The sequence below is a fragment of the Brassica rapa genome, chromosome A10 (genome assembly GCF_000309985.2).
Source record: "Brassica rapa cultivar Chiifu-401-42 chromosome A10, CAAS_Brap_v3.01, whole genome shotgun sequence".
Classification (NCBI taxonomy): Eukaryota; Viridiplantae; Streptophyta; class Magnoliopsida; order Brassicales; family Brassicaceae; genus Brassica; species Brassica rapa.
The window spans coordinates 5,041,483-5,053,441 of record NC_024804.2 but is presented as its reverse complement, the minus strand read 5'-3'; the positions used below and the strand labels follow the sequence as shown (position 1 = coordinate 5,053,441).

The following is an 11,959-nucleotide window of genomic DNA, read 5'->3' as shown; positions in this document are numbered from 1 at the left end:
TCAACAAAGCATGTCCCAAATATAGCTTCCCTCTCCATCACATTGACCTGATAGTCGAAGCAACTGCAGGGAACGAACTCCTATCTTTCATGGACGCCTTTTCAGGATATAACCAAATTATGATGCATCCAGATGACAGGGAAAAAACCGCATTCATCACCGATCGAGAAACTTACTGCCCTTTGGACTCAAGAATGTCAGCGCAACCTATTAACGCTTAGTGAACCGAATGTTTGCCGAACAGCTAGATGACACCATGGAAGTTTACATCAACGACATGCTCGTCAAATCCCTCACTGCCAACAACCACATCAAACATTTAACAACTTGTTTCGAAAGCCTCAACAAGTACAATATAAAGCTCAATCCGACAAAATGCACTTTCGTTGTCACATCCGGAGAATTTCTCGGATATATTGTCACCAAAAGAGGAATCGAAGCAAACCCACGAAAAATCACGGCCATTGCGGAACTCCCATCTCCAAAAAACACGAGAGAAGTCCAACGATTGACAAGACGCATCGCCGCACTCAACCGATTCATCTCGCGCTCGACAGAAAAATGCCTTCCATTCTACCAACTTCTACGACACAACAAACGTTTCGAGTGGGACGCAAAATGAGAAGAAGCTTTTCAACAGCGGAAGCAATATTTATCCACACCACTGATTCTGGCCAAACTCGAAGACGGGGAAGTTTTATACTTATACATATCAGTCTCCGCATGCGCTGTAAGCAGTGTTCTGGTTCGCGAAGACCGTGGGGAGCAGCGTCCAATCTTCTACACCAGCAAGGTTCTCGACAACGCCGAAACAAGATACTCACCACTCAAAAAACTCGCCTACGCCGTAGTTGTCGCAGCACGCAAACTCAGGCCGTATTTTCAATCCCACACCATCCACGTTCTGACTAACCATCCGCTTCGATCGATCCTCCACAGCCCAAGTCAATCAGGATGAATGGAAAAATAGGCAGTCGAGCTCAGCGAATACGACGTCGAGTTCAAAAGCAAAACATGTGCAAAGTCTCAGGTGTTAGCAGATTTTCTGACCGAGCTACCTCCATCCCAATACGACGACGATCTCAACACCAAGAATTGGTGTCTCTACGTCGACGGCTCATCTTCACGAAACGGATCAGGTGTTGGAATACGACTCATATCTCCTACCAGTGAGATCATCGAGCAGTCTTTTCGCCTCGCTTTCCCAGCTTCCAATAACGAAGCTGAATACGAAGCTCTCATCGCTGGTCTCCGTCTTGCAAAAGCGGTTGGTGTGAACAAGATAGAAACTTTCTGCGACTCTCAACTCGTCGCCAATCAATTCAGCAGTGAATACGAGACGAGAAATGACCGAATGAATGCTTACTTACAGGTTGTCCAAAAACTTTCCCAGGATTTCACCAACTTCACCCTCACCAAAATTCCCCGAAGCGACAATTCCTCCGCCGACGCTCTCGCCGCTTTAGCATCAACCTCTGATCCTTTGCTCAGAAGAATGATTCCAGTGGAAAGCATCGATAAACCGAGTATCGAATTAGTCATGGGAGTCAACATCATAGATGACCTCGACGAAGAGATGGACGACACCAACGAGATGAACGAACCTACACCCGAAAAAGAAGTTGAGGATTTAATCGATTGGCGCGATGAAATCAAACTCTACATTACCGAGGAAACAACACCAGACAACCGCTGGGCCGCACGACGCTTGAAAGCTCGATGCGCACACTATGTCATGAACGACAACGTCCTCTTCAAATGGAGCTCGACCAAAGCATTACTGCGGTGCATACATGGTCAAGAAGTTAGATGGGTCCTCGAAGAGACACACGAAGGCGCAGGTGGTAATCATTCAGGGGGACGAGCCTTAGCCATTAAAATCAAGTGACACGGACATTTCTGGCCGACAATGGTCGCAGATTGCGAAAAATTTGTATTCAAGTGCGAAAAGTGCCAGCGCCATGCCCCTATGATTCATCTACCAACGGAGCTCCTCTCAACCACTACGCCACCATATCCATTTATGAGATGGGCAATGGACATTGTTGGCCCAATGCCACCATCAAAACAGAAGCGCTATCTCCTGATCATGACTGATTACTTTACGAAATGGGTCGAGGCTGAATTGTACGCAACTATACGCGCCCCCGATGTTCAGAAATTTGTTTGGAAAAACATCATCTGCCACCACGGTCTCCCATATGAAATCGTCACTGATAATGGTTCTCAATTCATCTCAGTGACCTTCTAAAATTTCTGCGCTTTGTGGAAAATCAGATTAAGTAAATCTACACCAAGGAACCCTCAGGGAAACAGACAAACTGAAGCCACAAACAAGACGATCCTCGACGGAATCAAAAAACGTCTGGAAGAAAAGAAAGGTGTTTGGGCCGACGAACTCGACGGTGTTCTCTGGTCACACCGCACAACACCACGTCGTTCCACAGGTATGACACCATTTTCCCTATCCCATGGAATGGAGGCAATGTCACCAAACGAAGTCAGCATTCCAAGCCTCCATCAGCTCACACTCACCGAAAATGAAGAGCTCAACAACTCAATGATCATCGACCATTTAGACCAAGTTGAAGAAAACAGGACCAAGCTCTCCTCCGCGTTCAAAACTATCAAAACCTGGCCGCTCGATATTATAACAAGAGAGTCAAAGGAAGGTTCTTTCAAATGAACGACCTCGTCCTTCACAAAGTCTTCGAAAACACTCGCGAGTGGAAAGCATGAAAACTCGGTGCGAACTGGAAAGGCCCATACCTGATTTCGAAAATCATCAAACCAGGTGTCTATGAACTCACCGAAATGAGCGGAGAGAAGGCTCCGAGATCATGGAACTCCTTGAATCTCAAGCGATTTTACTACTAAAGAAATTGTCATAGATAGATGTCAGGATGGGATAACATGGGTGCTTGAATATGCAATCCTGTGATCAAGTTCTAGTTAGCTAGGCTAAAACAAGCAATGAATACAAATCTATCATGAATATCACATCAAGGCAGATCTATAGTTTAGGGCTAATCCCACAAACCTATCTGAACCCTGGATCTAACAGTTGAACTACTCAGACATAGCAAAGCAATTCATATCAATAGATAAATAGAAACTCATAGAATAGATGAAAAGAAATAGAAACAAGGAGTTCCAATCACAAGTGATCTTCTCTCCCAAAATGAAACTTGTAACAAAACTAGGTCTAGAACAATCTCTGTTCTTTCTGCCGTCAAAAACACTAGGCAATATATATTCTACTAGGTTAAAAACTCGTCAGAGCATTTTGTTAATTTGGCTTGGCCTTGGTTTTTAAGTCTGCTGAATCCAAAATGTCGCGTCTGGTGTCTCGACATCGATCGATGGTACTTGTGTACATCGATCGATATTAATCTTCATCTGTCGAGGCATTTCCTGATATCGATCGTCAGCACTGATGCGCATCGATCGATTATTCTTCCTCTCGTCGACCTCTAAGTGGTCAGCTCGGGTGAAATGTCCTTTAAGCTCCAAAATGCTCCAAAGTCATAGCTTTACTCCGAAATGCACCTGAACCTGAAAACATACCTAGAAGAGTAGAAAACATAGATATATATATAGTAAAGTACTTATATACCATGGATAAAAATGGGTCAAATCCAAGGTATATCAACTCCCCTAGACTTACCCTTTTGCTTGTCCTCAAGCAAAACATACAGGCGGTCTCTCTGAAAGAGGTTTGAAAATATTTAGGGATTTAAAATTTTCAAACATAGAAATCTTTCCTCAACAATTTTGCAACCACATTTAAAAGGTCCTAATCACAAAAGCACACTATGCAATATCCTAGCTTAGCAACCATTTCTAACATAACACAACTCATCAATTCGCGTCTGACATCCCCTCTACTGATTTCAATTCTTAGTATAAAGTGAATGCTTTACCTTGGGAGTATGGATCACAGGAAGCAAGGATTTCAGACAGGTATCTGGAGCTGCAGGTAAAAGTTAGTTCCTAGTTTCTCTCTCTCTAAATTTCTCTCTTGAGTCAAAGTCTGCTTCCATTGCAGGATCAGTGACGAAGATTGGACAGGCTTCCATGAACTAAAACTTAATGGTGGTTGCCACCAAGTTCTGTTCACTTCTTTTTGACCTATATCCAAGAGTTCTTTGCGAAAACGAGCCTTGAAGATTGCCGCCTCCAAGTCCCGTTTCGAACTCTTTTATTTGAGTCGTTATGAATCAAGCCTTAATGGTTTTAGCCACCAAGTCCTGTTCAGACTCATCCTAATTAAACAATAGATCTTATTTATATTTTATTTTTTATTATTATTATTATTATTATTATTTTTATACTCACTAACAAATCTAGGGTCGAAACTAGAGAGAGAAAATGTGATAAATAATCTAAACCAGGCGTTACCTTCCAGACATGTCTCAAGAATCCGATCCCATGTATACCAAGCCCCAAGACAAGCGGTTATGTCAGGTTTAGTGTTGGAAATCAGCTTTAGTTACTTCATACGGTTCAAGGTAAGTGTGTAGTTGATAGGTTGATCCGCTTTAGCATCTTTAGTGCTATCTGCAATCAGTAAATCTAAAATGGTGCTAAAGATTGGTTAGATATTCATGTTTAAATCAATATAAGATTATAGTCCCTATTTTCAATAGCTAAGCATAATTTATTTGAAATTCCTTTTTACATAAAAATAAAATAAATTATATCAGTAAATCTTCCCCCAGACTTAAATTACACTGTCTCAGTGTAACTCATGCGGAGTTATGATGAATAGTTTATAATGTACGAACTGTGACAAGTAGGGAAGATATATCTGACCGGATTAGATATCGATCAATGTGTAAGAGTGACATCGATCGTCGTGTGGTTGCCTATGTCGAACGATGTCGACGTCTTGTCGTCGGTCGATATTCAGGTCCTCCTACTTGGGTCTCCTAAATCTGAAAGAAATAAAACGAAAGAAATTAAATGCTAGCTAATAAAACCAAAGTAAAATACCTAATAGTAGGTTGCCTCCCACTCAGCGCTTGGTTATAGTCATTTAGCTTGACTGTGGTAGTGATTGGCTATTGGGTGGAGAAGCAGCTGCTTGTTGGAAAGCAAGCATCCACGTCATCTCTGCGCATTCTGGACCAAGATGCAATGAAACTTCTTGTGGCCTCGTCATTTCTTGTCCATTTGTCATCCATCTTCTCAAGTACTTTGGAGATGTTATGTAGCCTTTCTTGAATGTTGTCAATGCTGACCTGGTGCCAGCCTATGTTGTCATAGGCGTATGCTGAAAGTTCTGTTAGTTCCTTTTGCATTGACTTGTGTATCGGCTGCTCGCCGATTAGTGTTGACTCGGCGTCGATCGATGCGATTATGTGTTCGTTGGTCGATCTCGGCGAGTTGCCGTCGATCGATTTGGCTTTTGTCCTGTCGTTCGATGCTGATATCTGATGTTGAGCTGCGAGTTGCCTTTGAATGGCTTTGACTTCTTTTTGTAGCCATTCTGCGTGGTTGTCTAGTCCACTGATTTTGTTGTCGAATGGAAAGTAGATGTCATCGCAGCGTTTGTCAAGTCGTTCCTCCATGGTGTCTAGAGCAGTGTAGATCTTTGATGTGATCTTGTCAACCTCTGCTGCTGTGTAAGGAAGTAACTCCACAGGTTTCTTGCCATCGATCCAAGGTCCTCTTAGCCTGTCGATCGATGCTGATTTTGCCTGCAAAATTTTTTGTTTAGTAATATTTTCAATATCCGTTTGGGCATCAAGTAATTGACTAGACAATTTGTTTAAATATGTCATGACTGGTGATATAAAACGGTCATGCATATCCTCGTAAGTCCTCAGCCTCTCATTCATGGCTGAGACTTTTGCGTCAAGCGATGTGAAGGTACACATGTCGATCGATGTGGCTGGTTGTTGGTCCTTCTTGCGAATGGTGTCTAGATCTTGCTGTAATAGATCGATTTTAGTGCTTAGCCAGTCCACGTTGTTGTTGAGAGGGCAGTAAACGTCGTTTATCCTTGTGTCGATGTATGAGACTTCCCATTCATCCCTGTGTTGTGTTGAACATTGCAGTTCTGCAGGGATCTGAGCTGTAGGAAGACTGACGTTGATCGATGTGGCACGTGGTGCGTCGATCGATGCTGAGGTCGTAGCTTCCTTCTCAAGTTGCTGACGTAAACTCTCAATTCTTGTCCTCATTTCTGCCATACATCTGAAAAGCTCATTGTAGCCTCTATCCAAAGGCTGATGTGTATCATCTACCAATGTTTTGAGCTCCTCTCCTAGTTTCTCCTGAGCTCCACAAATACCAAACACCATTTCATCGATTTCTTCTTTGGTGTAGAGTTCTGGTGCCAGTCTTGTGGGTGTGAAGGAAGTGGCATGTTCTGGAAGACAGTATGGCTCTCTTCAAAAAGAGATGCTCTTTCCAGTATCTTCCTGATGTTGTCTTTTGTGACAGGTATCATCTCACCAGCTACGCCTCGTGCGTGTCCACGCTCAGCTCTGTAGACTTCATACTCGTCCCTTTGTTCCCAAGTGAACTTTCTGGCTCCGTACATGTCGAAAGCGTGGTTCCCACATTCATACCGTCTGTCGATCGACGTCGGTGCATCCCTATCGATCGACGTTGGTGTTATCCTGTCGATCGATGTCTCCGTTGTACTGTCGATCGATGCTTACCCTTTTGGTTGGCGTGATAGATCTGGGTTGATCTCTGGTGTGGCGACTCCTGCGTGGTTGTTAGGATCTGTTTGAATGACGTCTGGAGTGCCACGTTGCTATGAGAATAGGTTGTCAGGTCCATTGGCTACTTGAAGGATGTCTGCTATGTCCTCTCTGGACACTTGCAAAATTCTTCCATCCATTGCACGTGTGTTTCCATCTGTGTCCCTGCAAATACCAAATTCATCAGGTGTTAGAAAACCGTAATCAATGTTTGCATAATCATTCAATTTAGAAATAGAAAGATTAGGGTTTAGAGTAGTATCGATCGATGTAGATACAGTTACATCGATCGATGGCAGTGTAATTTCTGCAGGACTTTTGTTCTTGAGATGATTGCTCTTCATGGATCTTTCTGTTGATGTAGAAGGAAGAGTGTTCATCTTTTTTTCTTGTGTGTTTGCTTTGATGTGTGTAGGTGGTTTCGGAGGTGCAAAACGATTTATATAGGTATATATAAACCTAGTTGGGGAGGGAATATTCTCCTGCTCCTGGATTTTCGCTGCGGCGCGAATATCGATCGATGTTCCTTTCGGGGTGTCGATCGATATGAGCGGTTGTTTTGCTGGACGAGGGTGGGTATCGACCGATGTTGAGTGCACAGCGTCGAACGATGTTGGAAACGTATTTGGGAACTTATGTGTTTCAAGTCTTTCATCCTGCAAAGACATTTCTATTGCACGTTCTTTCCAATAATCCTCATCGTATTCCTCAGTATGTTCCTCATTAGGTGAAATAATTACAGTGTCAACTGCAAAACTCTCATAGAAACCACTGTCTGCCCAACTGCCTATGGAATAATCATCATGTCCTCTCTTGCTTGGAGGTTGGAAGGCAAAATGTTGGTAACAATTTTTTGGTGAAGCGAAATGGTCAAGTGGGTGCATTACGTCGAGTGACGTGTTGTTGTGGTCATCGGTCACCATTGACACATTGGAATCGATCGATGGAAATGTTGGGGTGTCGATCGATTCCGAGTATTCTGTCTCGTACTCCGATTCATAGTCTGCTCCACAATGGCATGCGCCAATGAAGCCGAGTTCTTTCCCATAATCCACAGAATTAATGACCTTTCTCTTAGGTCGGATGGGGTCGTAGTGGATGTTTGGGTCTATGAGCGTTAGACACAATTTTTTCTTGTTCATGTCACATACAGCTCCTACTGTAGCTAGGAAAGATCTTCCAAGCAGAAGTGAAGAGTTCCAGTTAAGTTTGATGTCTAAGACATGAAAGTCTACAGGGACAAGGGCATTACCAATTTGTACCTCCAGATCTCTTATGATACCTCCTGGTCGTTTCTCTGAAAGATCCACGAAGGTGAAGGATTCCGTTGATGGTTCGATGGTCAAACCAAGCTGGTCTGCCATGATTCTAGGGAGGATACTAACTGATGCTCCTGTGTCACACATTGAATGGGGAAATTCAACACCCTTGACTACGCATGGTATTGCAAACTTCCCAAGATCACTCTTCTTCGTCAATGTGATCCTGTGTTTCATCTTCTCTCTGACTTGATGAAACATTCTTCTAATCTCCTCCTCGGTTACCTTTGTTTCTCTGAAGAACATCCACAACCGGTGTGTGAAGTAAGCTTCATCAAAAGGTTTTTCGATTGAGATTCTGAGGACTCGTTTAGTGAAATCATCTATCTCCTTATCGTTAGCTTCCCTCTTAAGGTTTTTAGGAATCTTCTCCTTTCTTTTCCTTAAGCTTCTCCCTTCAGATTCTTGTTCTTCTTGAACAGATTCTGGTGAATTATTTAAAGGGTTGGGTTTTGGTTCAGGTGGGTTTGCTAATGGTTTAGGTGGTGGTCTGAGTGCGTTGATGTAATCATTATCGATTGAGGGTAACCGCACTCGGTATGTCAGAGGTGTCTGTCGATCGATGGGAGGTGTGTTGTGACGATCGACGTCGGGCTCACTCTGTCGATCGATGGTTGGCTCAACCGATCGATCGATTTTATCATAGAAAGGGGAGGGTGGGTGAGGATGCTTAGCTGCGAATTCTTCATGAGTTAGAACTCGAACCGAATTGCATTCAGTCGAATTGGCAGACGACGTCGATCGATGACTGGAGTAATCCGTCCATCGATCTTCATCATGGTCTGTCGATCGATGCGAGTTCATTGACATCGGTCGACACCATTGGGATCCACCGAGACTCATGGAGCTTTCGATTTCGAAATCTCCTTCCTCAAGCTTTTCATTTCTCACCACTTGCCAGAAATCATCATCTATGATGGCATTTACGTGGTGTTTTCCTTTGTCGGCTCCTGCCTCTCTAGCAAAAGCTTCTTGCCTCTTTATAGTCTCGCCCGTCTGAATTACTTGGGTTTCAAGTTTTCTCACCTGAGTCCATAAGGTCTCGATTTTGGTGTTCAGATTGTTGTAGGCAGAGTCTATCTTACCGTTGAAATCCACAGTGATTTGTTGTTGTCCCAACTGTACTCGATCAAGCATCTCTTCGATCTTGCTTTCCTGAGTCTGGGGTGGTGGATTTTGGTAGTAAAAGTTCGAGTAGCTCTTGCTGTTGTTGAAGGGTTTTTGAAATTGTGAATTTGGTTACTTCTTTGGCCATTTCCAAAGAAGTTTCTGTTTCCGCCTGGTTTCCAAATTCTGGAATCCGGTACCTCCGATGTATTCACATTTTCTTCTCCTTCCGTATCTGCTACTTCTCCTTCAGCTGAACAGACTTGCTTCCTAAGAAGCTCGTGCACCACATCTAACTTAGCTCTTACTTCGTCCATCTGTTCCTTCCCGATAGAGACTACAGACTTCTTCCGTTCAGAGTCAGTGTTTTTGGTGCTGCTGCTGTTAGCAAGGTTTTCGATAAGTCTCACAGCTTCCAACGGATTCCGAGTAGTGAAGTTTCCTTCACTCGCCGTATCAAGGGCCATTTGATACTGTAAGGCGAGCCTCGGAAGAAAGTGCTTAACAGATGCACTTCGTTAAATCCGTGGTGTGGACAGTCTCGCTGGAAAAACCTAAATCTAATCCACGCATCTTTGAAGGACTCTCCAGCCTTCTGCGAGAATGTAGAAATTTTGTTCCGAAGTTCTTCAGCGCGCGCCTCATCGAAGAAGTTTCGTAAGAAAGCATTCTTGATGTCGGTCCAGGATGTTAAAGATCCTGTGGGTTGCTGCCTAAGCCAGCGCATCACTTCTCCATTCAGCGTGTATCTGAAGAGCTTGCACAGCAGGTAATCTTCGGGGACTCCTTCTATCCGAATAGCAGCAATTAGATCCTCGAACCGTTCCAAATGGTCCATAGGATGCTCGTGCGGTAACCCAGAGTAGGGTATCTGCGACACGAGAGTGTAGTATTGAGGCTTCAGCTCGAAATTCTGCTTCTGGATCTCCGGAAGTTGAATAGCTGATCTGTTGGAATAGTACTCATCTGGGCGATTGTAGTCGGCCAGTGGTTTCGATCGAGCGTCCTCATCTACAGGTTGAGCAGCTCCTGTAGCATCAGCATCAGGGATTACAGTTTCCTGAGCATCTATTTTCTGACATGTTGCATTACGCAGATGACCGGCCTGGTCATACAAGTTTCCGTTCTTGTCCTGAGTTAGAATAATAATGTTTACCATTTTTGACGACACGGTATCGATCGACGTATGCGGTGTAGTATCGATCGTTGTCGAACGATTGGGATCGATCGACGATGATGGTCTGGTGTCGGTCGACGGTTGGTTGAGCGTATCGATCGACGACGAAGTGGTTGCGTCGAGCGATGTGGAACGTTGACCTCTACGGATGGTGCGTTCCAAATGAGCAGGATCGTCTGAGAACAGCAAGTCTTTCTCCTTGTTGCTTCTGGTACCGCTGGGCATGCACCTGAAAAGACAAGAAAAAGATTATTAGAAAGGGGGTAAAGAAAAAAAAAGAATTAATAAAACTAAATCTAATGGCGATCAAAGCTCCCCGGCAACGGCGCCAAATTTGATACCACTCAAATTACCCTAAGGAGTGTTACTCTCATCAAAAGAGGTTCAGATGTAGTACTTAGGGATCGAATCCACAAGGAGCTAGGGAACAATTAAATCTAGTGTTTATTAATTCTAAGGTTGTAAATGTTTAAATGAAATAGCAATAGTAACAAGCGAGTAAATAATAAATGTAACTTGGTTGGAAATGATATTAGATGCAGGGCCACTATTCAGGTGTTGGAGATTATAATACCTATAGATGCCTAACTGTTGCATGCATGATATATTAGAGCTCATTCGCTTAACTCAGTGATCAGCTGTCGCATGTACCACTGGTTAACAGACTAGATCTTGTGTCTCACCGGTTAGATGCAGACACAGAGAGTGTCGATCGATAGTCTATTAAGACGTCGACCGATACACCTTTGCCAACATCGATCGATTGTCAGTTGAGGACATCGATCGACGGGTTCTAGCCAGGCCTATGCGCGAGTATGAAATGCTCTACTAAGATTCTAAATTGGCGGTTAGCCCTCTCTAGCAATCCTAATATGATAGATAGATGTCAGGATGGGATAACAAGGGTGCTTGAATATGCAATCCTATGATCAAGTTCTAGTTAGCTAGGCTAAAACAAGCAATGAATACAAATCTATCATGAATATCACAACAAGGCAGATCTATAGTTTGGGGCTAATCCCACAAACCTATCTGAACCCTGGATCTAACAGTTGAACTACTCAGACATAGCAAAGCAATTCATATCAATAGATAAATAGAAACTCATAGAATAGATGAAAAGAAATAGAAACAAGGAGTTCCAATCACAAGTGATCTTCTCTCCAAAATGAAACTTGTAACAAAACTAGGTCTAGAAAAAGCTCTGTTCTTTGCCGTCAAAACACTAGGCAGTATATATTCTACTAGGTTAAAAACTCGTCAGGGCATTTTGGTAATTTGGCTTGGCCTTGGTTTTAAGTCTGCTGAATCCAAAATGTCGCGTCTGGTGTCTCGACATCGATCGATGGTACTTGTGTACATCGATCGATATTAATCTTCATCTGTCATTTCCTGATATCGATCGTCAGCACTGATGCGCATCGATCGATTATTCTTCCTCTCGTCGACCTCTAAGTGGTCAGCTCGGGTGAAATGTCCTTTAAGCTCCAAAATGCTCCAAAGTCATAGCTTTACTCCGAAATGCACTGAACCTGAAAACATACCTAGAAGAGTAAAAACATAGATATATATATAGTAAAATACTTATATACCATGGATAAAAATGGGTCAAATCCAAGGTATATCAGAAATCTACGAAG

At 43.2% G+C, this 11,959-nt stretch overlaps 1 protein-coding gene and 1 non-coding gene across 2 annotated transcripts; both read left to right on the top strand.

Annotated features, from left to right (window-relative positions):
• The first annotated feature begins 256 nt into the window (after positions 1–256).
• On the top strand, positions 257–1,888 carry LOC117129295. Its single transcript, XM_033282857.1, has 3 exons — positions 257–348; positions 739–901; positions 971–1,888. The coding sequence occupies exons 1-3, from the start codon at positions 257–259 to the stop codon at positions 1,886–1,888; spliced, it is 1,173 nt and encodes a 390-aa protein (XP_033138748.1).
• A 7,775-nt stretch (positions 1,889–9,663) lies between these two features.
• Positions 9,664–9,769, top strand: LOC117129403. The gene has a single exon (XR_004453052.1). It is a non-coding gene; the product is annotated as a small nucleolar RNA R71 (small nucleolar RNA).
• Positions 9,770–11,959: the final 2,190 nt, after the last annotated feature.